This window comes from Citrus clementina, unplaced genomic scaffold (assembly GCF_000493195.1).
Source record: "Citrus clementina cultivar Clemenules unplaced genomic scaffold, Citrus_clementina_v1.0 scaffold_7, whole genome shotgun sequence".
In the NCBI taxonomy this organism is placed as follows: Eukaryota; Viridiplantae; Streptophyta; class Magnoliopsida; order Sapindales; family Rutaceae; genus Citrus; species Citrus x clementina.
In genome coordinates this window covers 19787394-19814179 of record NW_006262075.1, presented here as the reverse complement: position 1 = coordinate 19814179, position 26786 = coordinate 19787394, and the positions used below count along the sequence as shown (strand labels likewise).

At 34.5% G+C, this 26786-nt stretch overlaps 1 protein-coding gene across 1 annotated transcript; it reads left to right on the top strand.

Annotated features, from left to right (window-relative positions):
* The first annotated feature begins 7821 nt into the window (after positions 1-7821).
* Positions 7822-9990, top strand: LOC18036883 (cytochrome P450 82C4). The gene is given in 3 exon segments (XM_024181007.1): positions 7822-8763; positions 8861-8898; positions 9408-9990. Coding segments are annotated over 3 exon segments (1563 nt in total).
* Positions 9991-26786: the final 16796 nt, after the last annotated feature.

Genomic DNA, 26786 nt, shown 5'->3' with positions numbered 1-26786 from the left:
GACATTGTTCATCTGAACCGTTATATATACTATAGTATTCACTACCACGGTTAGATATGACGTTTTTAATTCTTTTGTGTAGTTATTTCTCATTTTCAACCTTAAAATTTTTAAACATATCTAAGGATTGTGACTTTTGATGGAAGAGATATATGTAGCCATATTTAGAAAAATCATTTACAAACGTCATAAAATATTATTAACCATTCCAAGTAGCCACAAGGAATGGCCCACAAATGTCCATATGTATGAGTTCTAAAACATCCAAAGTCCTGTTGACTTTAAATATCCTTTTTATTACTTTGTTTCCCTTTAATATAGTTAAAAGAAATATCAAAATTTGTGACGCAAAAGGCCAGCCTGGGACCATTCTAATGAATTAGGTCACATGATCGGGAGTCGTCTGGATGGGTTTCTTAAATGATTGGTAGGCTGCTGCTTTTAAGGAATAAGATAATAGATACATAAATACTTTTTTGCAGGAGGGCTTGGGGGAGAAAGAAGAGCTTTAGGATACGCTTACTTCTACATTTTTGTTTAGGTTATCAACTTCGATGGAGGAGTTGCTTCTAATGCAAGTGAATACGAGGAGGGAACAGGCTCATGAAATTCAGGGGTCAAGAATTTCGTCTGACACAAGTTTCTCTATTCTCTATCTGGAGATATGACCCAATCTATTGTGCTATACCGTAGCTGAATTCTCATTGGTTTATTTCCTCTTTAAATCTCGTGCACTTAATTATAGGGATTTATTAAATGAAGTAATTGTATCAAACATATAAAGATTATCACCACTTGACAAAGAAATAGAATAAACCAGTTTTGAATCATGAAACAAACTATATTTTTCAATTCCTAAATGAATAAGAAAAACCAAATTTGTCCAAAGCAAAAATAAAAATCAAATTCTTTTTAAAAGACAATAATAAATGTTTCATCAAGATCCAAATAAAATCTAATATTTAATAATAATTTAAATTTTCCAATCGCTTCAACTTCAACCTTATTGCCATCGCCCACATAGATGTATCTTCATCATCACTTGGTTTTTGGCAACTCAAGCAACCCTACATAGACACACTGATGTGAGTGATTGCACCAGAATCTGTCCACCATGTGTATCTAGGTATCGAAGTTAGAGTAATACTTCTTCTTATGCCTGTTAACTCTACAAAAGAAATTACCAGTACCTTTTGGATCACCCAATTTCTTTTGTTATTTTTTTTAAGAGTTGTATTTGTAGCTTCCTTATCCTTTTTCCTTTTCTTGCCCTTGTACTTGCCTTTAAAAGTGGAGGTTAGGTGAGCAATTTCTGCTTTATCCTTCTTCAACTTATCGTCTTCTTGAACACAGTGTGATATGAGCTCATTTAGAGACCAAGACTCTTTCTGACAGTTATAGTTTACCTTAAACTAATTAAACTATGTTGGTAAAGATATTAAAATCAAATGCACTAGCAAGATTAAGTGTTTTCAGTTTAGAAGTAAAATGAGACATCTCCATAATGTTCTCTCTAATATTTCCTTTACTTGTATACCTCATTGAAATTAGGCTTGTCAAGAGCGTACCAATTTCAATTTTTTTATTCTTGAAAAAATTTTGTTCAATTTGTACAAGGAACTCTTTGGCCGTAGTTGCCTTTTCAAACATTGAGCCTTTAAATGCTTTTAGAATGGTCTTCTTCATGATTATGATACCCATGTTCTCTTTTATCATCAGGAGTACTTCATCCGTAAGAGGTGAGGAAGAATCAACCCTTAATATAAGATCGAGATCCATGACTACGAGAATTATCAAGAAGTTCTCTTGTCATGACTTGAAGTTAGAGCCATTTAGTGTAGAAATAGAATTGATGTTGGCAGTAATATTAGTAGCAGACATAACTGAATAGAGAACAATAAACAAACAAAACAAACTCATATTAGTCTTAAAACAAAAATAAATTCAAATAAAGGTAAACCTCATCTCAAGATACCGGACACTCCATTAATATTTCATCTTTGGACAAATATTAACTTTTAAGTGATATCTTCGTGTAGTAATCAAACACTGATAATAAGAACATGTCAAACAATAAATCTTCCTTTGGGCTGATTTATTATTCACATGTAAAAACCGAATAATCATCATGTGTTTAATACCATAGGTGCACATGTAATTCTATTAAATATAGACCTTCTTTTGGGCCGATCGATATTTATAGAAATTACATACACATAATTGTTTATATTCCAAAATAAATTAATTTCCATAAGAGAGGTCACTTTGGCGACATGTTGCTTCAATTAATTCATCTCAAAATATATACAAACATACCAATATTTGAATTTAAAATTGCACAAAAAATTACTAAAAATAAAAAATAAAAAATTCGGGTCAAAGTTTGGTTGACGGTCAACTTCTTTTTAATTTAACCCAAATTTCCAAATTAAGAAAAAAAAGGCTTCTCAAATTCCAAATTCCTTAATATCCGAATTTCTTTAATAATCCTAATCTAGAAAACATTATAAATTATTCTAAATGATTCAACATGAAGATGCTCTGATATCACTTGTTAGAAGAAGAAATCCTTTGGTGGAAACATCAATTATAATCCAAGAATATTCATGTTGTATCACCAAAAATCAAATACAAAATTTGTGGAAGCGTACCTAAATCTATAGTGTTTAATTGTTCTCTAATGTTATGTGGTTGGCCTTCCAGATCAATACGTTCTCTTAGAGAATCCTTTAATTTTCTCTGTATTCTCTCTTTGATGATGAGATGTCAGAAATAATAAAAAGATAAGTGTGACTTGTGAACCATGACCACCTATATTGGCAACTTTCACTGTTATCTTTAGGTATTTCTATTTCAGTCTATCATAGAAATAGAAATTACTTTTAAGTCTCTACATATTATATAAAAGCCTATACCCTATTAGATACATTAAAGCTCATATTACCGAAAACCTTAATAGATCACTTTTAATTGGACTTAACCTTTTATGACAGTTCCCAACACATAATTATTCACATATAAGCCCAATGTTGGATTAAGAATCCAACAATGCAATCCAACAAGGGACTGAGGTTTTGCTAAAGACAATTATTGTTACAAGAAAGAGTGTGGTTGAGAGAAACAAAGGCCAAAGATAGGCTAAAATGGTGAGGAAGCTTGTGCTAGATTGATGACTGAGATAAGTGCAAGAGATAAAAATTAGGACAAACTTGAACTCAAGAGACTTTTCTTGGATCTCCATGGCCTTTGAATCTTGATATGAGATGAGAAAATAAAAAAATAAATACAAGTATAGAGAGATAGAGAGTTCCCTTCAAAAAATAAAAAAGAGAGATTTATTAGTGTTATTGGTTATAGTGAACGAGAGAGAGAGAGAGAGAGATGGGGTTGGATTAAAGTTGATTAATATTATTGTCATTATTGTTGATTTTTTGAGAAACAATAGGGATTTTCATGTTAATTGCCAAGTAAATTCATTTAAGGATGTCAATAAAATCTAGATCTGCCCGATATCTGCAAAAATCTGGAAAATCTAGATCCGGAGAAATTTGGAAGATCTGGAATCCGGATGTAAAAAGTTTAGATCCGCATAGATCCAGTTAAATTTTATTTTAAATTAAAAAATTAAATTAAAAATATATATTAAAAATTAAAAATTATTTTTTTATGGATTTATGATGCTGTTGTATGTTATTCATGTTGGATTATTAATTGTTAAATTATGATTGAATTTTTATTTGATACTATTAGGTAAATTATTACATTTTATTTTAAATTAAAAATTGAATTAAAAAGATATTTTAAAAATTAAATTTTATTTGTGGATTTATGATGTTGTTGTATGTTATTCATGTTGAATTATGATTGAATTTTATTTGATATTATTAGGTAAATTATTGAATTTTTAAATTATGTATTAAGTTATTGATTTTTGATTTTTGCGGATCTAGATATCTAGAATATCTGCTCTCATCAATTGCGGAGATTACCTGCATCTAGATCTGCATATTTTTTTTGTGGATCCGGCTATAGAAATGTAAATGCAAATGCAAATCCGAATGCACCTACATTCATATATGGATTTTGCCAACCCTAAATTCATCTATGCCATTGGAACAATTTTTGGCACTCTTGCATTGGATCCAACAGTGGGATCACGAAAAGACAAATTTAGGGTTAAATATTTATTTGAGTATTTTAAGTAATTGATTAATAAATTATCATAATTAATTATATTTCAAAAAGATTAAAAATATCAGCAAATAAGTTAATGCCATGTCAACAACCAGGTATGGGAGAGCTCTAAAAATAATTCACCCCACCTTAATTTGAATGGCCACCTTAATTTATACATGTATAGACCATACAACCAAACCAAAGCCCCTTTAATATGCCAAAAAATAACTCTACTTTGAATTGAATAAATCAATTCAACCACTCGTTAACTCTAGTTGAATTGAAGCATTCAACTTAATTTTACGTAACGTTACAATTCAATTTTTACAGTCAAATCATTCACCCTGCTACTTTGTATGGCTACCTCTAATATTAATGCATGTTTACAATTAATTGAATAATTCATATTTGACTTGAACTGTTCTAACATGTTAGCCACCTCAGGTATTTTAAACAATTCGAATTCTGAATTAAAAAGAAAGAAAGAAAGAAAAAGATGACGATTTTGCGAGTCATCCTCCCCCCCCACCCCCATATCCTTTCATTTTGAAGAGCCATGCCCTTGACCTTGATTTGTTTGGGTGGAATGGAAAGTGAGTTAATTGTTACTCATCCTTAATGAATGTTTCTCTCTCGCTTTCCTTGTACTACAAAATAAAGTCAAGTTCAGACATTGAAAACGAATTTTGGTTTCATGGATTGGTGGGTACAAAGAGATAAAAGTAGGTAATAATTTGTTCTCTGTGATAATTTTTGTAATGGATATTTTAGTAATAAAAGAAAATTTATTTAAAATAAGTATAAAGAGTATTTTGATGGGTTCAAATTCCATCTCTTATGAATTAATTAATTAATTAACTTATCCTGAATAAATCGAAAAGGAATAATGAATCAATAATTGTAACCAAATAAATTGACTTGAACTTTGTGACCCATGATTTTTTTTCCCCGAATTTGCTTTTAAATTGTTAAAAAAATAGTAGGTATATGTGACATGAGCTTTGATGGTGCCAAAAGCCATATTGCATTCACATGGGTTGACCAGTTTAAAGCTGAAATTAAGTACAATTTTTGAACCATCGATCTGTTCTTAATTTGTAGATAAAATTTTAGTTGGATTAAGAAAGACGCTAACATTAATTAGATGATCTTGACGATGCCACATTGACTTTGTCTAGGGTTGAGACTTTTAATTAATTTGAAGCGGATATTTTGATGAATCTAGCAAGTTATCGCCTATAACTAATTAACTGTCAAGCATGTCAACACCCAACAACGGCTCAATTTGTGTATATTAAAAAACATACATAGGAAGATCCATAATCTACATGATTCAATCTATGTGGATCGAATTTATGCATGTGACATATATTTGTGTAGTGATATTTGACCCTTTCTATTTATCTCATTAGCCCCACTCCGTAATTAAATCTATCTATTTTTAGAATTATCGTTTTCATTATTTTTTTTTTCAATCTCTACCATTTTCAATTACTAGTGACACTAAGATGTATCCACAAAAGAATTTGTATTTACCATTTACCAAATCATGGACATTTTTGTACAATCCCGTTGTGCAAGCAAATAGACATTGTTACCAAATGTCTCATTTTTAATTTATGTTTGTTTGAGCATTTAATTAATTGTGTACTAGTTCTTCTGGTGTACGTGCCCATGTGTTTTCATTTAGAAGATTCAAAGCAAAGTTAAAGCTTGATTATGTATTATTCAGTACAGTATCTTCCCTAGGTGTTTATGGAAATATTATAACAGGTCGGTCTAGGTAGTTGATATTGCTCCTGAGAACTTCTTTGCAATGTAAACCTAGAATCTTATTTATTACTGATGACAGTATAATTGATATATCATTTCGGTATGTATCAAACTAGAAAGAACATCATCAATGTAAAACTGTAAATTGTTGACAAATACAAATAAATTAAAACGGGAGGGCTCCGGTTCAAAGATTTGTACAAGTGCAGACGTTCCCAAAGATCCGTGATTTGATTTCTCTACCGAGGATAGGGATGCAGGTAGAACCCTCTATAGACTAGATGTTTATGTCATATGTGAAGATTAAAAACAGGGGACTACTCAGATAAAGTAAGGGCACCAAATATGACTGGCTAATATATTTAGATTGGTCTGCATTTAAATGAGCAGACACAAGGCAGATATGAGCGAAGTACGCGAAGGCGAATCTCATAGCCCAGCCTAGCCCTCTCAATTTTTTTTTTTAAATTTAATTACATAATTGAACTTATTGAATCCTATTTAAGAATTTTTATTAATTAGTTACGCTGCTTCTTCAGCTATTATAAACTTGTTGTTAGAATTTATCTCACTTTTAACTTCAACCTCTCGTCTTTTCATGTCTCCTGTCAATAATTTTTTAAATTTTAAATTAAAAAGTAATTACAAATTTCAAGGGGAAAGAGTAATTTAATAATTAAATAATATTATTATATTATCTTAATTTTTGCTACACTGCAATTTTATTTTCTGTTAGGTACTTTATTTCAATAATTTCATTTGTATAGATAAAATATTTTGAGAGCTCATTATCCCGTCCTTATTAGGGGCACCAATAATTTCTTGATAATAAAGTTCTCTCGTACGTTGAAAAAGCATTGAATTAGAAAAATAAAGTCAATCCACTTGAAAAAAGGTTGCTAACATTGCCGCTGTAGGTATGTATGGAAATATTGAAGGTCTACATATGGATTCATATCCAACTAAAAGCCTTTTAAATATATTTCATTCTAAAAAATATGAAAGTTTTACTCAATAGGGAAATTAAGTTAGTAAAATCCAACATAGAAAATCATCGAGTTGCTCCTAAATAAACCTAAATCAATGTTTTTTTCCCATCCCATATGAATATTGAATGCTATTTGAATCAATTTGTTTTTCTCAATATTATTATTCTACCACCATGATTTGTATGGTTAACAATAGCTTTAAGTTTGATAGCTACAAAGTAAAAGAATCTATAATAATAATCCTTCATTTTTCATATTTATAAACTAATTAACAAATAAAAAAAATGCAGGATTATGATTCTGCTGACTCAGAGAAATGAATAGAAGGTCATCGATGAAATTTTATGTTTGCCATAGGTCAAAGTAGTATATATACCAGCATTTTCTTTAATTTTAGAATCCATGAATTTGACAAAGAAGAAGACTCGAAAGGAAAAAGTATTTGGATTTTGTTTCCTTAGATCTTACATGAATCTCTCGCTAGGTAAGGAAATCAATTGTAAGATAAGAATTCAAGACTAATATTGATGAATGAAAAAAATTGCTCGATTTATAAGCTTTTCCTTTATAGCAAATTACTTTATAAGTACTTTAAAAAATAATTATTAAAATAAGAAGGTATTTAAATAACCCCACTCTCATCAGTTTCTAAGTATTTTAAGGGTGCAAATGGCACCACATTTATCAATTTGTGATTATCTTATAATCATTGACTAGATTTAAAACAGATCATAGGATTTGCATGGATGTTTCGTTGAGCCACAGTATATAATTTTTAATGCAGAGCTTAGGTTACATGCTCATAAATGTCATCTATATATAGACATCGATCTGAACTAACCTCTTCATTCAGAGTCTCAGAGCCAGCAACAAGCAATTAGCAATGGCCATTTTTCTTACACTAGAATCAACTGTTCTTTCAGCAATTGCTGCCTTTCTAATATTTCTCTCACTTTTTCTATTGATTTCACGATATGGGCAAACAAAAAATAAAAATGCTCACAGTCAAGCACCAGAAGCTGGGGGAGCATGGCCGATGATTGGCCATTTACATCTCTTTGGAGGGCCAGAGCCAACTCATAGAATTTTGGGTAACATGGCTAATAAATACGGTCCAATATTTACTATGAAAATGGGCGTGAATCGAGCTTTAGTCGTCAGTAATTCGGAAATTACTAAAGAATGTTTTACAACCAACGACAAAGCCTTGGCAAGTCGGCCTAGAAGAATGGCCATGGAGATTTTAGGGTATAATTTTTTGGCCACTCCTTCAAGCCCATATGGCAGCTACTGGCGTGAAACACGGAAGATAGCTACAGTTGAGCTTTTATCAAACCATCGCCTTGAGAAGCTCAAACATGTACGTGAATCTGAAGTGACGGCTTCAATCAAAGGGCTATTCAAGGATTGCCAAAATAGTGCTACCGGTAAAGTTTCAGTGGAGATGAAGCATTGGCTCGAGGGCACAACATTTGACATCATTATTAGAATAATTGAAGGAAAACGTTATACTTCACAAGAGGGTACCGATTTGCATGAGCATGCAGCCAGTTTTTTTACCTTGTTTGGTAAGTTTGTGGTGTCTGATGCTTTACCCTTTTTGAGATGGTTGGATATTGGCGGAAACGAGAAATTGATGAAGAAGACAGCTAAAGAATTTGACATTATTTTGCAACAATGGTTGGATGAGCATAAGATAAAAAGAGGTTCTAGCGAAGTTGAGGGGGATGAAGATTTCATTTATGTGATGCTGTCCTTGCTGTATGATAATGCAAAGCAGCTTCCTGATAGCGATGCGGACACCGTCATTAAAGCCTTATGCCTGGTATGCATGATCATGAAAAGCTTATATGCACAATTAATGTTATTTTTAGTATGTCACGGAACTATTTTATATACAACCTTAATTACTCCTTTTGCAGACGGTAATCTTAGGTGCTGCGGACACCACATCGGTAACATTTGTTAGGAAATTGGTGGGTGAAGCAGACACGCAGCTAAAGTAAAATTGATAGAAAAATAAAGAACAAGCACAAAAGAGAATACCAGAAATTACGTGGTTCGGCTTTTAGCCTACGTCCACGGGCGAAGACAGAAAGAAATATTATACTAGTGAAAAGAAGTTACAAGTATTGTAGTATTTTAGCTCACTACCCAAAACCTCAATACACCCAAACTCTCAAATCACTAAAATTAGAGCTTATAAATGCAAGCTCTTAAACTCTCAATTCTCTCTACAAAACTTGGATCTCAAGATTGGAATTAAAAATGAATTAGGGAGCTCTTCCTTTTATAGCCAAAAAATGGCTATTAAATCAATATATATGTATATATTTCAAATGTTGTTGCCAACTTCTTCTTTTTCTCCATTTGGATGGCACCATTTTCTTTGGCCGGCAGCACCATTTTCTTTGGCCGGCTTGTCAAAGCCAACTTGAATTGGCTTTGTGGCCACCAGCCTTTGACAACATTAACATGGGCGATCTCTTTACTTCTTAACAATCGAGATGCTCTGAAGAAGGCGCCATAATCATGTTGCCTACGTTGCTGCTAGGCCACAAGAGGATCTACTCCAAACAAACTTATCAGTATTTATCAGGCCATCCTCAAGGAAACAATGCGTTTATATCCGGCTGCGCCACTTTTACTACCTCACCAGTCGATGGAAGACTGCACCATCAGTGGTTACCATGTCCCTGCAGGCACACAACTTTTTGTTAACGCTTGGAAGGTTCATCACGACCCAAAAGTTTGGAAGGAGCCCTGCAAATTTCTGCCAGAAAGATTTCTTACAACACACAAGGATATTGACTTAAGGGGACAAAACTTTGAATTGATACCATTCGGCAGTGGTAGAAGAATATGTCCTGGAATTTCATTTGCCTTTCAAGTTATGCCACTAATCCTTGCTTCTTTACTGCACGGGTTTGATTTAGCAACCCCATTAGATGAACCAGTTGACATGGAAGAGGCAAAATCCTTAACCATCACTAGAGCTACTCCACTTAAAGTGCTTCTTACTCCTCGCCTTTCTGCTTCTTTATATGATTAAATATGCTTTTGTAATACTACAATGTAAGCTGTTGTACTATCAATAAGAAGTGGTTAGATGTGTTCATGTCTATCACTTTTAGGGTTCAGTTTTCGTTTTTCATTTTTTCCAGAGAATGTAAGTTGTGCCATCAATAAGAAGTGACTAGATGTGTTTCCGTGTATCACTTTTAAGGTTTAGTTCTTTTTATTTAATGTAGGTTGTTGTCCATTTATAAATTATGTACAATTCTTTTAGCATGCATATCAGTTATAACATAAATAGTAGGATTGGCGAGTTCAAAATCAATTGGAGTTAACAGAATCTTTTATAACAACAGTAGGGGAATTTGTAGAGTTCTTGAGAGATGAGATTTCTAACTCTCAATGAAAGCACTAGGGGCGGACCTAGGACTTTTAATGAACTTGGGCCAATTTATAAATTTATGATAAATATTTGTTGAATACGGTGCATATAAAAAAGTAAAAGAACACATATATCAAGAGATGTAATATGAAAACTCTTAGAGAAATACGTATATTTAACAAATAAGCTTATAATACAAATTATCAAAATTAAACTATAAATAATTATTTATGAAATTATTTTTTATTTTATTGATAGAGAATGTCATATATTTGAATTATTTAATATAATCAAAAGAAAAAAAGTAAATATGACCGTGAAGTTAAAAGTCATGAAAATTATAGTTGAAAATGTTGTTAATTGTTATTATGTTCCATTTTGCAATTAGACCAAACTATATATTGATATGGTTTGACGATGTTCCATTTTCTAATACTAGTGACGATGTTATAATATATTGATATATGTTTCTTTCAATTAGATCAAATTATAATTTTTTTTATAATAAGTTAAAGCAGTAATAAAATTTTTACCTCCTAATGATTTCAATTAGTTCAGTGTGAAGCCGAGAGTTAGTTACATTCTGTTACTGATGAGGTGGCAGTGAGTCAACTTATGTGGCCCAGCTTGTGGTTAATTAGTTATGACCAAGAGCTGTATAAATAACAGAACCAAGGCTGATCACTGTAGATCTTTTTCGACTAAGTTGAGTGACTAATACTGAGAGTGAGGATTCTTGGTTTAGTGAGATTTGTTCTCTAATATTTGTAGTCACATTGTAATCAGTCTTAAGCAATAAAGTTTCACGCCCTTTAGGGTTCTTCAGCCGTGGATGTAGGTACCTTGGTACTGAACCACGTTAAAATCTTCTTCATAGTTTGTCTTCGGTTATTTTGGTTCATTTATGTTCTTGTGTTTGTTTTGACCAAATCTTGGTGATTAATCGAGTGTCATTATTCATCTTTTACTTAACAAATTGGTATCAGAGCTGATAAGCTCTCTGTTCTTATTTCTTTCTTTCAAGAATGGCAGCCACAAGGTTTGATCTTGAAAAATATAATGGTGATAACGATTTCTACTTATGGAGTCTGAAAATGAGAGCCATCTTGATTCAACAGGGCTTAGATAGTGCCCTCGATGATGAGGAAGAATCAAGGTCTAAGAAAGAGAAGGGGGAAGGTTCGTTAGGGTCAGGTGGAGACTTGAGGACCATAAACAACAAAGCTCACAGCACGATTATACTCCATCTATCTGATGACGTGCTGAGAGAAGTAGCCAATGAGAAGACTGCCTCTGGCTTGTGGGCAAAGTTGGAAGAACTTTTCTTAAAGAAATCTCTGGCTAAAAGATTATACATGAAAAGGAAGCTCTACACATTCTTAATGAAGGAGGCGACAGTAATGAAAGATCATCTTGATGAGTTCAACAAACTGATACTCGATCTTGAAAATGTTAGCATCATACTTGAGGATGAAGATGTGGCTCTCATTCTGTTAAGCTCATTACCAGACTCCTATGAACATTTCGTGGACACTTTGCTTTATGGAAGACAGACTCTCACCTTGAAAGATGTCAAGAATGCTCTTGAATCAAAAGACTTGAAAAAGAGAACAGATGGCAAGGAACATATTGCAGGAAATGGATTAGTTGCCAAAGTAAAGACAGATAAAAAGATGTACAAACATAAGAAGAACAAAAACCAGAAAGAAAAGTTTGACAAGAAGAAGAAGAAAAGGAAATGTTACTTCTGTCAGAAGGAAGGACATTATATAAAAGACTGTTTTGAGAAAAAAAAAGCTAGAAAAGTTACAAAAAGAATCAAGTGGAAAGGCTGATGTAGTATCTGTAGATGAAGGAGAATCAGAAGATGCAGATGTCCTTATTGCAGCAGATAAGAAATCTTTTGGTGAGTGGATACTTGACTCAGGTTGTTCTTTCTATATGTGTCCACATAAAAATTTTTTTGTGACTTTTGAAAGTATTGATGGTAGTAAAGTTTTGCTTGGGAATAATCTAGCCTGTAAAGTTGCTGGAATAAGGTCTGTTATGATTAAAATGTATGATGGTTCAATAAGAAGCTTGGAACAAGTGAGATATGTTCCAAAGCTTAAAAGAAACCTCATATCTTTAGGGATGATAGACTAATTAGGCTGCTGCATAAAAGCAGAAAATGGTGAACTTTAAATCCTTAAAGATAGTACAATCATAATGAAAGGCAGTAGGAGAAATGGATTGTATGTGCTTAAAGGATCAGTTGTGTTACCTGGTATTAATACAAATGTAAGTAGTGATAAAACCAGGCTTTGGCACATGAGATTAGCACACTTGAGTGAGAAAAGATTGAAGGAGTTGAGTAAACAAGGACTACTAGGAGTTGAGTAAACAAGGACTACTAGGAGTTGACCAAATTTCAGTACTTGAATTCTATGAAAAGTGTGTATTTGGTAAAGCAACCAGGCTGAAGTTTATTCCAGGAAAGCAAGAGACAGAAAATACACTAGACTATATTCATTCAGACCTATGAGGGCCCTCTCAAGTTCTCTCTCATGGAGGAGCTAGATACTTCATCACTTTCATTGATGATTTTTTAAGGAAAGTCTGGGTATATGTACTGAAGCACAAGAGTGAAGCTTTTGAGAAATTTAAAGCTTGGCTGACTTTAATAGAAAATCAAACAGAGAGGAGGGTCAAGAGGCTCAGAATTGATAATGGGCTTGAGTATTGTTGCAATGATTTTGATAAACTCTGCATCAAGAAGGGAATAGCAAGGCACAAAACTGTAAGGCACACACCTCAACAGAATGGACTAGCCGAAAGAATGAATAGGACCTTAGTTGAAAAGGTAAGGTGCATGCTGTTTAATGAAAATCTTTCAAAACACTTATGGGCAGAAGCTGTTACCACTACAGCCTACTTAGTCAACATGAGCCCTTCAACAGCTTTGCATTTCAAGACTCCCCAAGAAGTTTGGTTAGGAAAGCCTCCAGATCTCAGCAACCTCAGGGTATTTGGCTGTCTTGAATATGCTCGCCTAAACTAGGGAAAATTAGAGCCAAAAGCTGTCAAGGGTTATTTCATAGGCTATCCAGAGGGCGTCAAAGGGTATAAGATCTGGTGTATAGATGGAAAACATTCAAGAACTACAATCAGCCGAGATGTTGTGTTTGATAAAGAGCTTATGCTGCATCAGAAGGTAGAAATAGAGCTCACTACACTTGATACAAATGGGGTTAAGGAACACAATTTTGAGGTGGAGTCAAGTGAAGAAAAGAAAACTACAGAAAGGGATCCCAAGCCTTATCAGAAAACGCACATCACCTCTCAAATATATGACTATCGGTTAATAAGAGACAGGGAAAAGAGAGTCATTAACCTACCCAAAAGATATGGCATAACTGATATGATTTCTTATGCCCTGGCAATAGCTGAAGAAGTCATTGGTGAAGAGCCTGTTAGCTACAAACAAGCTATGGGCAGTAAAAATAGAGAGAAATGGCTGGATGCCATGAATGAAGAAATCATCTCTCTAAAGAAGAATAGAACATAGATTTTGGTCAAGAAACCTCAAGACAAAAGGCTGGTAGGTTGCAAATGGATCTATAAAATTAAAGAATGGACTGTGGATGGTGAGCCTCCCAGGTACAAGGCAATGCTTGTAGTAAAGGGGTTCACACAAAAGCATGGAGTAGATTTCAATGAGATATTCTCTCATGTTGTCAAAAATAGTTCCATAAGAATTCTACTGGCAATAACAGCATTCAATGACCTAGAATTGGATCAAATGGATGTGAAGACAGCCTTCTTACATGGGAATCTTGAAGAAGAAATCCTTATGGATTAGCCTAAGGGGCTCATTGAAAAAGGGACTGAAGATATGGTATGTTTGCTGAAGAGGAGTTTATATGGGCTGAAACAGTCTCCAAGACAGTGGTATCTGAGGTTTGATGAATTCATGATCAGCCATGGCTATTGTAGAAGTCAATATGATAGCTGTGTGTATTTTAAAACTTTATCCTCTGAAGATAGAATTTACCTCATTCTTTATGTTGATGACATGCTTATTGCATGCAAAAGAAGAGAGGAGATTGAAAGGCTTAAAACGGAGTTGAACACTGCATTTGAAATGAAAGATCTAGGGACTGCTACAAGAATTCTGGGAATGCAAATAGTGAGGAATAGAAGTAAAGGAACCTTGTTTCTTACTCAAGCTGTGTATGCTAAAAGGGTCCTTAGCAGATTTGAGATGAGTGGTGCAAAGCCTGTGTCAGTACCTTTGTCAGTACACTTCAAATTGTCAAAACTTTAGGAACCAGAAGAGGATCATGATCTTGAGCATATGAAGTCAGTGCCTTACTCAAGTGCAGTTGGTAGCATAATGTACTCTATAGTTTGTACTAGATCTGATGTAGCTCATAGTGTAGGAGTTGTTAGCAAGTTTATGGGGAACCCAGGGAAGGAACATTGGAGTACTGTCAAATGGTTGTTGAGGTATATGAGTGGTACTGCAAATCATGGAATTTTGTATGGAGGTTCTGATAATAACTCATGTCAAATATCAGGCTCTGTGGACTCAGCTTTTAGTGCTGATCTGGACAAAAGAATGTCCATTACAGGATATGTTTTCATTCTAAATGGAAGTGCAGTGAGCTGGAAAGCATCTCTTTAATCAGTGGTTGCTTTATCGACAACTGAGGCTGAGTACATTGCATTGACAGAAGCAGTCAAAGAAGCAAAGTGGCTAAGTGGGTTAGTTTCTGAGTTTGGATTAAAGCAGGATTCAGTTTGCATTGGCTGCGACAACTCTAGTGCAATTCAGCTCAGTAAGAATAATAAGTATCATGAAAGAACAAAACATATTGATGTTATGTTACATTTTGTCAGGGATGAAATTGCAAATGGTGTTGTAAATGTTGTTAAAGGTTCCTACTCAAACTAATCCTGCAGATATTCTAACCAAAGCAGTACTTGCAATTAAGTTTAGAAACTCTCTGAACTTGATTGGTGTTGGTAGCTTGTAAAACCAGGCTAGTAGTTGCTGAGAGAGGTGGAGCTGTTTTGATGACTAAGGTGGAGATTTGTGAAGCCGAGAGTTAGTTACATTCTGTTAATGATGAGGTGGCAGTGAGTCAGCTTATGTGGGCCAGCTTGTGGTTAATTAGTTATGACCAAGAGTTGTATAAATAACAGAACCAAGGTTGATCACTATAGATCTTTTTCGACTAAGTTGAGTGACTAATACTGAGAGTGAGGATTCTTGGTTTAGTGAGATTTGTTCTCTGACATTTGTAGTCACATTTATAACCTAACAGAAAAAAACAAAAATGCAAGACTTTGGTTCCTGAGTCATGAAATTGGATAGGAAAATGAGAAATAAAATGACTTGGTCATCGAAGTTTTTTATGTTAGCCATGGGTCAAAGTAGTAAACCGGCATTTTCTATGACTTTAGAAGCTTCCCTTGGTTTCACAAAGCAACAAACTGAGTGGAAAAGTAAAAGTGTTTGAATTTTGTTATATCTTAGACGAGTCTCTCCCTAGGTATGGGAATTGTTTGTAAATGTAAGAATTCAGAGACTCAAATTAATGAAATTGGGAAAAGTAAAATATATTTTGTTTGATTTATAAGCTTGTCCTTAATAGTACAATTACTTTATAAGTATTTTAGTAAAAGCGTTTAAGGCAATTTAAGGGCACATTACCAATTTTGTAATTATCTTGTAATCATTGACTAGACGAAACTTTTACTGCAGACCTTACGCTATATACTCTTAAATTTTATCTATATATCTGACATTGATCTGAAGTAACCTCTTCATTCAGATCAGAGTCTCAGAGCCAGCGAAAAGCAATTAGAAAGGGCCATTTGTCTTACACTAGAATCAACTGTTCTTGCAATAATTTCAGGCTTTGTAATATTTCTCTCACTTTTACTCTTGAGTTCACTAAATGGGCGAACAAAAAATCAGGAAGAGATAATATTGGTGCCTGCGTCATTGCTATTTTTAGCTTCTTAAAAGCGGCCTCCGCTGCTGTTGTCAACAAAAAATGAGTCCTTTTTAAGCATGTTGGTGAGTGGAGCTACAATCTTCCCATAATCTTGGATGAACTTACGGTAATAGCCAGTAAGACCAAGGAATCCCCTCAATTGCTTGATAGAATTTGGCTTCGGCCAAGAAAACATTACTTCAATTTTTTATGGATCCACGGCTACTCCACGTTGGGAAATAATATGCCCAAGATAATGAACTTCTTTCTTTCCAAACTCACACTTCTCCAGCTTAATGCGTATTTGATTAATTTGTAGGAGGTTAAAGACAGCCCGTAGATGCTCCAAGTGGTTATCCCAATTCCTACTGTAAACAAAAATATCATCAAAAAACACCAATACAAATTTGTGCAAATAAGCCTTAAATGCCTCATTCATCAAGGCCTGAAAAGTTGATGGAGCATTGATAAGGCCGAACGGCATCACTAGAAATTCATAATGCTCTTGATGAGTTCGAAAAGTTGTCTTCGCAATATCGGCCTCATGCATTCAAACATCATGATATCCTGAACGCAAGTCTAACTTAGAAAAATAGCAAGCTCCAGCCGGCTCATCGAGGAGTTTATCAATCATCGGAATTGGAAATTTATCCTTCATTGTGATGGGGTTTAATGCCCAATAGTCAATGTACATACACCATGTTCCATCATGCTTTTTAACTAACAGCACTGGAGATGTGTATGGACTGGTACTTGAGCGGATCACTCCGGCTTCTAATAGCTCCTTTACAATATGCTCAATGTCATTTTTTTTTGGAAATGAGGATAGCGATGTGGTCGTACCGCTATAGGGCCACATCCTGGAAGGATTGGAATATGATGATCATGTTTACGTTTGGGAGGTAAGCCTCTTAGTTCTTGCAGGACATCTTGGTAGGAATTTAAGAGTTCTTGGATTTGTGGGGGAATCAAATCTTTTGTGACACACTGCTCCCTTCCCTCCATGCTTTGCAATATAACTTCAGTTTGCCTTTTTTGAGGCTTAATAATTGGAGCTATATCAAGCACCTTTTTATTTGTGATACCATACAAAATTACTCCTCTGCCATTCAAGTCGAAGTGCATCTGAAGCGTTTCAAAATCCCATTGAATAAGTCCCAACATTCTCAATCATTGGGTCCTAAGTACCATGAGGGTATTTTTTGTAATTTAAAATTTACTTGAGTGCATTTTCCAGAACTCACCAATTGCTCACCGGAGGCGACCATAACTTTCAGCTTACTGTTGGCATTTGGGCTGAGATTTACTCGTTGTGCAGCTTCAGCATTAATGAAGTTGTGAGTGCTGCCGGAGGCAATAAGAATTACAATTGATTTTCCCTTGATGCTTCCCCATACTCGCATTGTTTCTGGTGCTTGATCTCCTGCCATGGCATGTAGTGATATTTTTGGTGTAGCATTTTCACATGCATCATCTATCTCCATCTGGACATCACCATCTTCATCACGATCTTCCCAACAAGCTTCAATATGAAAAAACTTTGCACATTTATGGCCAAGATTGTACTTGTCATTACAATGAAAGCATAGTCCCTTTTTTCTCCTCTCCGAAAGCTCTGCAGGCGTCATTTTTCTTACCATTGGTGCACTAGGAGGATTGTTATTTTGAATCCCAACTTTTGGCTGCTGGTTTAATGTTCTTTGCTGAGTTGCTGTCGTCTTCCGTTGAGCCAATTCACGAGCCTCGTATGGCTTGGCTAACCCAATAGCCATGGTAAGTGTTGTGGGACGGTGTGGTTAAACATCAGTGCGAATGCTGTCTTTTAATCCGGTTAAGAAACAACTCACTTTACGATCTTGCTGTAGAACTCCCACCCTTGCCAATTACCTCTCAAACCTTCCTTGATATTCCAACACCGACCCCTGTTGCCGTAACTTGATCAATTCGCTGAACTGATCTTCAAACTGATTGGGTCCAAATCTAGCTACAATCCCATGCCTGACGTCCTCCCATGAAACATAAAGAAGTTCTTGTTCTAGCATTTGATACCATAGCTCTGCATCTCCATCTAAGTAAAAAGAGGCTAAAGAAACTTTGTTAGATTCTAAAATTTCATGAAGCACAAAATACCTCTCCGCTTTACATAGCCATGGCGTTGGATCATTAGTGCCGTCATATTTTGGAAAATCCAGCTTCATGGTTTTGGGAATGAAAGTATTGGAAGAACCTCCAGCTCTTGGAGGAGTGGCATGACTCCTTCGATCTTGATAGCGGTCTCTGGAAGTTTCACCAATTTCTGGATATTTATTGGAAACTTTCTAACTTATCCTCTCCATTTGTTCAGAGAGTTGAGTCAAGACTTGCATTTGAGTAGCAAACTCAAACTGCTGTGTTGATAACTCCTGCTGTCCAAGTGACGAAGAACCCAAGGTTTCTTCTATTTTCTTCACTCGATCCTCCATCATAGCCGGCTCTGATACCAAAGATGTTACAACTCCTTGGTTTCAAACTTAAAAAATAATTAAAGGATGAATCAAGAAAAAAAAATGAATTGACTCTTCGAGGGGTCAAAACCTCCCAAGACAACAATATGCTGCCAAATTTTTTTATTGTTATTCACTGCTTTATTCACTGCCAAGCAAGCTTTATATAACAGCTGTGCCACCAATTTACAAGCCATGAAAAAAGGAACAAAAAACAAAATGCTAAACAAACTTGAACGTTAAGAGATATAAAAGATAAATAAAAGGGATCGCTTGGACTAAGTCAAAAACAAGTCATAACAAGCTCCTCATCAAGCACCAGTAGCTGGGGGAGCATGGCCTTTGATTGGCCATTTTCATCTCTTCGGAGGGCAAGAGCCAACTCATAGACTTTTGGGCGACGTGGCTGATAAATATGGTCCAATATTCACTATGAAAATGGGCTTGAATCGAGCTTTAGTGGTCAGCAATTGGGAAATTGCTAAAGAATGTTTCACCACCAACGACAAAGCCTTTGCAAGTCGCCCCAGATCAATGGCGATGGATCTCTTAGGGTACAATTTTTTGGCCATTGCTGCCAGCCCATACGGCAACTACTGGCGAGAGTCTCGTAAGATGGCCGCGATTGAGCTTTCATCAAACAATCAACTTCAGAAGCTGAAACATTTATGAGAGTCTGAAGTGAAGGCTTCAATCAAAGCGTTAAAGTAGCAGTTCACATAAGGTTTCAGTGGAGATGAAGCACTGGATTGATGGCACTGGACTTGATAGTATCATGAGAATAATTGCAGGAAAACATTACACTTTACAAGACAGTTCTGATTTTCAAGAGCATGCAACCAACTTTTCAGGAAAACGTTACACTTCAAATGGGGAGGACATCGGCTGTGAGGGGAGAGCACCGGTGGGAGCCACAGGAGGATGGATCACGGTTTGGGAGTGCAAAGCACAGGAGTTGGGGTTGGATGAGGTTGACGGCGGCTGCAATTGTTGAGAGAGTAAACCATACGTTGGCGGTTGTTGTGAGGTTAGCGAGGTCAGGGCTGCATGGGGTTAATGGAGGGATTGGTCAGCGGCGATAAAAAGCCATCACTGATGGCAGAAGAAACAGCGACGGCAAGCTGCGCCTAAAAGACGAGAAAGCCGTGATCTACGGTTTTGGGAGTCATGAGCAATCGGGTTTTGTTACGTTGGGGGAGGCTGCATGCTGTTGGTATGGTCAAGTGGGGAGGTAGCTGCATGTGGGGGGCGTCAGCGGTGGCTAACATGGCAGCAGCGGCACGGGGGTGTTTGGAGACAGAAGTCGAATGTTTGGGTTTGCACGTGGAGGCGGCTGTTGCAGAGGTTACCGTGACTGGGGGAAGTCGCCGACCCTAGTTGGTGACCACCACCGGTAGCCCATGGTGGGTTCACTCAAATTACAAAAATCTAATTTAACACTCAAGACTTTTCCATTCTTGTGACTGGAGGAAGTAAATTAAATGGCACAAATTACATGATATTTGAATTAGGGCTAGGCAACTTCGGATTTGTATGAATCTGATTGGGTTTCAGATTGTCGGAATTGGGAAAAAAACTAGCTGAATTCAATCCGAACTTCAAATCTGTTCCAATTAGAAATAAATTGGATTAGATTTGGATAGGATGAATTTGTGTTTTCAGATTCAGATTAAGTTCGCATTTGGGATCCTTTTGACAAATCTCACATAAAATCCATGAAATCTATTGTTAATTTTATATTTTGTTTTTTTTAATAAGCAGTGCAATCCGATCCGATTGTTTGAATTAACCCAAATCCAATCCGATCTGAAGAAAATTCAATCGGATAGAACAAATTGTATCAGACTAGATATAAGACAATATCTGAATTGTTTAGATCAGATCTATCCAAATTCTATCTAATTCTCAGTGCTAAGTTGAATGGCTCAAAAATTCTAATAAAAAGAAAGTGTGACCAATAGAATACATAAGTTGATTAATAAAAACTATATCATCATTCATATTTAACAAAGAGAAAAGGAAAAAAGGATAGGATTGTAATGACTGGCCCCGAACTCTGGAGGGAATTCGAGGATGGTCTTTAGATACAACTTACGAATAAACTTAAGCATCTCTATACAATATATAAAAATCCAATCCTCAAACAGCGGAAGGTTTTAAAATTGTCAAACCATCTACAATCCCCATTTGAAGTACTTCTCCTCATTCATTATGAATCAATCAAAATCCTTAAGAAATTATAATAAATTATAATGAGTACAAAACTCAATTAGCAAACCTCGTCCTTTTCATATACTAAAATACACACATACTTATATACAATACAAATGCATAATATCCCATGTTCTAGTGTACTTAGAAGTCTAGTATACTTTTCTTTTGGCAGTTATGACAGTAGCTTTAATGGAATTGTAATATACTATCAGGTTCCCAGTTCTAGAAGATTAAGTACTGTTCCTGCAGCACAGACATCACTTTTGGTAGCCATGAAAGCCCTTTTAAAGTGAGTCACCAATCTTAAATTAAAGAGGCATATTTGAAGTATCATGACTTGCTGCAATATCCATTTTCCTTGTATATATATTGTTGCATTGCTTTGATCATACATAATGGCTACCTTTGTGTTTTCCTTGTATATTTATTGTTGCATTGCTTTGATCATACATAATGGCTACCTTTGTGTATATATAATGAGAGAGACACTTTCTTCTATTGTTTTATGCTTTTACCGCTTTTCTCTACTATTTTCGTAACACTACATCACCCTCTAGCTTCAACTTGATTGTATATAATTTTCACAGAATACATATATGAACTGTATTGGAGTATGTATTTTTCCTATATTTAAGTTTGGCCCTTATTTAATGGAATATATATATATATATATTTTATTTTTCTTTTTTTTTTGTTGGGTTCTCATTCTATTAACTTATATACCACATATATTCATGTATATATTTATTACTTTTGGGATAAAGTTCCTGTCATGCACCGCTTAGAGGAAAAAAAAAAAAAGCCAAAAGTGTTTAGGAAAATAAGTGGCCAGCTGCCCATTGCATGCAATACAAGCTGCTTGCTCCACCTCTTTGCTTGGCACGTGCATGTTCCTCCCATTTGCTTGAGGTGGTGATTATGTTTATATAAAGTGAGAGCTACTTGCTTGCATTTGGTGGCCCAGTCGATGGCTATATAAAATGAAACATTTTGAGAATTGCTTCATTTACTAAATTTGAGAACCAAGAGCAAAAACAAAGCAAGTCCGAGAGAAGAAAAAAAGTGAAACCGAGAGAAAAGAGAAGGAAAAGAAAAAGAAAATAAGAAAAGAAAATGAAGAAGGAAAAAAATAAGCCGAGAGTGGGGAAGAGAGAAATTGAAAAGAAAAGTTACAGAAAATAAAATTGGATAGTTAGAATTATATCCATTGGATTAGTGGGTAATAGATTTATGAAATTTGAGCAGTTATATTACTATTTGCATGATACGTATAAGTTTTTATATCAGTTCTAACAGTTAATTTTCGAACCATGTATTTTAGGAGGAACTCGAGAATCCAGGAACCTACAAGAGCCCCAACGAACCCCAGAGTGAAATAGGATCTGTGAGTGGATACTATTGTTACTATTATTTATTCCATGAAGCATTTATATTTGATATTATGATTTACTATCATGTTATGATTATATGTACGCATATTATATGTTTGATTGAGTCATGAGATGTGATTACTAGTCACCATATATGTACCCGTCCCTGTAGACTCTGCGCATGCGTATCGAGAGTTAGGTTACTCTACCCGTGTGAGATAGTTTAATTACGCTCGGTATTGAGAGGTTTTCCCCACTCTACTTTTGCGATAATGATCCCGGCGAGTATTGAGAGTTATTTCCCCTGGGTGCTATTTGGTGAAGTTTTGTGATGTATGTATGTATGAATTCCATGTTTGCTAGTGTATGATGTTCAATGAGGAGTTATGCCACATAATTATGCATAAGCACTAGTACACTATATTATTATTATTATTATTATTATTATTATTTTAATATATATAATTACATCCACTCACTGAGCCGCAAGCTCACTATTTTCCTATTTACCCCTTTCCACTCAGGATTCCACAGGATTTCGTGCAGATCAGTTCTAGTTAATTGAGGTTAGGCCACGAGACGCATTGCTACATGTCTTGCATTTTGAGCACGTTTATGTTGCTTCTGTTTTATATGTAAATATACATGTAATGTCAGTATGTACAATAAGACATAAGCTATGCAAGTTTTAAATTCATATATGGTTTCAGAAAAGGCACAGAGGTTGTTATGTGTTTATAGGAAAGGCCAATTTATATACATATTTCATGAATTAAATTTGTACCACAAGTTTTAGTTATTAGTCCGCACAATTTGCCTCAAATACGACATCTATATCAGGGCAGGTCGTGTCAGTTCTAGTGCATATGATTTCCTTCATTACTTTCTTCAATTTTATATATACATATATACACACACACACATACATACATATATATGTGTGTGTTTATACACGCGTGTGTGCGTCGTCTAGTATCACCGTTTAATGGTCACATAAGATTGTGAATATGACATAGATCAAAATATTATGCCTTGTTCAATAGAACACCCAACATGTGTTGTAATTGAAGATGATTGGTCCAAAGTTCAAGGTGAAAAAATGGCTAGTCAATGCTATTTAAAATCTCCAATAAAAAAGGCAATGGTTATTTTGAGTGTTTGTTGAAGCAAATCAGAGCTGATAAAAACGACATTGAGTGTTTACGTTTTGGGGCTGGTTTTGTTTAAGTGAAACAACATGGGGTATAATGACACAACTTAAAAGTAAATTTTAACTCCCAAGTATAAGAGTGTCTTGTTGTATTATAACTCGGTGAGTCCGAGGTTGATCTACAGAGAAAAGATTTAATTAGTTTATTTTATTTTATTTAAAAATTGAAATTAAAACTTGAATATAAACAACTTAATTTAAATGAAACTATGGAATTGAACTAGTTAGGGTTATGGATCCACTCTTAGAAATAAATAAAACTTAATAAATTCTTTTTGCCAATTTATTTTAGATTTATTACCCAAAAGATTAATTATACAAATTATTATTATTTTCCCTTTAATTTTATGATGGATTAAGTATTTATTGTGCCAAAATTTAATTTGTCTACAATAAGTCAAAATACCATTTCACAATGCCTTATATTAAGATCTTAAGAATTTATTGTGCCAAATTCATTTGTTTGTCTACAATAAATCAAATTTTCAAAATATAAAACATGTATAAAATTAAATAGAAAATAATTTAATTTATAAAATTAAACATAGAATTTGATTAAATCATATTTATTTCTTAAGAGTTTTACCTTCCCCTAACTAATATTATTTAGTTAAGCATAATTAAAATAAAAAGAAGTAGTAAAATTGAATTACTTATAATTAAAAGAAATAAAAACAACTAAAATTGGAAATAAAACTAATTTTATTAATGAAAATAATTATACAAAATATTAAAAACACACCTGGAAATCAAGATTACAAGGAGATGGAGAGAATTTGAGAAGAAGAGAGTTGTAGAGAGATGATTAAAACATAAAAATGAGGCTTTATTTATAGAAAAATAAATTCATAATCCAGTGCTTTGCGGTCCATCATAGGCTTCATGCATGTGCTCCTCACAACCCTTAGATCAAGATCCAACGGCTGGTCAAACTTCAAAAGTCAACATCACACATGGCATCATTTGACTCGTCCGATTTACCCAAAGAACAGTTGAGATTTGGCGGGTTAATGGGTGGATCGGGTCGACCCGAATACAAAGATTCGGATCCTCCAACTTGCTTCACCAACCATTGCCACGTGGCACAATCATGGCCATTGAATCATGAACGGTTGAGATTTAGTCAAGATTGCCAGTTATCTCATGCACTCATATCTATTGTAAGCTCATTTCATCATCCAATCAGTGCTCGGTCAATAGGAAAAGTCAATTTTTTTTACACAAGCCCAATTTTAAGCCGATCTTGACTGATCTTAAGGTTTTCGGACTTCCGGAATCCAAATTTGACCTCCGTTTATCTGTTTGGAGCCTCGAAGTACGTGAAATTAATAATTTTCCTAATAAACACATAAAAATACACAAAATTAAATATATTTAAAACATAATTAATAATTCATAATATATTACATAAACACAAATATAAATTATAACATAAGTATAAAATAACATATTATCGCTTGATAATTAAACAATTTTTAATACTAATCATATAACGTTTCGATGGGTTTTATAATTCCTCACTATAACAACTTGACGAGACGCCATTTATATTTTAATAAATCATAAGCCTTGCACGTGTGCAAACGAGGTTGTTAAAATATGTTATTATACATGCACATCACGTGAGCTTTTGGGCTTTATTTTAAGTCAGTTATAGAGTTGTTGAAACAACTGGTTTTGGTGTAACAAACAGAGGGAGGCTGTGAGCTATATAGAGAGAAGTTGAAGTCACATTTGGATTCTTTTTTATCTATGCATGTGCTTTGTAAGGCTCTGTAATTCTTTTTTATAATCAATAAAAGCTAATCGTATTGTTTCTCCATGAATGTAGGCTGATGCAAATCAACTAAACCATGTTAATCATCTTGTTCTTGATTCTTTCACATTTTGCTTTTATTTTCATATTTGTCTCTATTTTATTAAAGTTGATTAGACTTAATCATGGTCTATTCTCGTAAGCACCTTGTTTGGTTTAATTCAAAAAACTTGGGTTGTAGTTTGGGGTTGCTTGGGTTCTTCAGCACACCAATTGCAACAATTGGTATCAGAGCTCTGTCTTGAAAATTAGATCCTAGTATGGCAACAACATAAATTGATCTAGAAAAGTTTAATAGGAAGAAAGACTTTAATATGTGGAAGGTGAAAATTGAGGCCTTGTTGATAACAGAAGGGTTGGGAGATGCAATTAAACTTGTTACCAAAAAGAAAAGAAAAGAAGTTTCATCATAAAAAACACCTGAGCAGACTACTGAGATCGACAAGAAAGCCAAAAGTACCATCATCTTGAGTTTTGGTGACTCTATTATAAGAGAGGTTGCCAAAGAAAAAACAGTTGCTGAGCTATAGGCAAAACTTAAAAAATTATACATAACAAAGTCTCTTACAAACAGGCTGTTTATCAAGAAGAGGATATTTACCTTAAAAATGGTTGAGAGATCCTCTCTTGATGATCACATTGATGAGTTCAATAAAGTTTGTGACACCTTGGAGACAATAGATGAAGGGTTAGATGATGAAGCTAAAGCTTTGCTCCTAGTGAGTTCACTGCCACAATCGTACTCCAATTTTGTATATGCCCTCATGTATGGGAGACAAACATTGTCTTTAGATGAAATTAAAGCAGCCTTAAATATAAAGGGGTTGCAGAAAAGTTAGGGGACGTGGAAAATTGTGAAGGTTTGATTGTAAAAGTGCAAAACTAACAAGAATGATGGAAAGAAAAAATAGAAACCAGAAAAGAATAAGACAAAGCCTCAGAATTTGAGATGTTTTCAATGTCATAAAGAGGGGTACTTTAAGAAAGATTTCCCTAAGAAGAAGAATAAGAAAAAAGGTTAACATGGTGATACAACAACAGGTAAAGAAGAGGGATATGAGTCAGCATGAGTTTATGTGGCCACTGAAGACATACAGAGAGGTAAATGGATTTTTTATTCTGGATGTACCTTTCATATGTGCTCTTATAAGAATTATTTTTCTGAATATTAAGAAATTAATGAAGGGAATGTAATGATGGGAAACAATGCAGTATGTAGAGTCATAGGTATGGAAAATGTGAGTCTTAAACTACATGATATGACCATTTGGGAACTTATAGAAGTTAGGTATGTTCTTGATCTAAAAAGGAACTTGATTTCTCTTGAAGTTATTGATCATATTGGGTTTAGTATTAAGCTTGAATTTGGAAGGC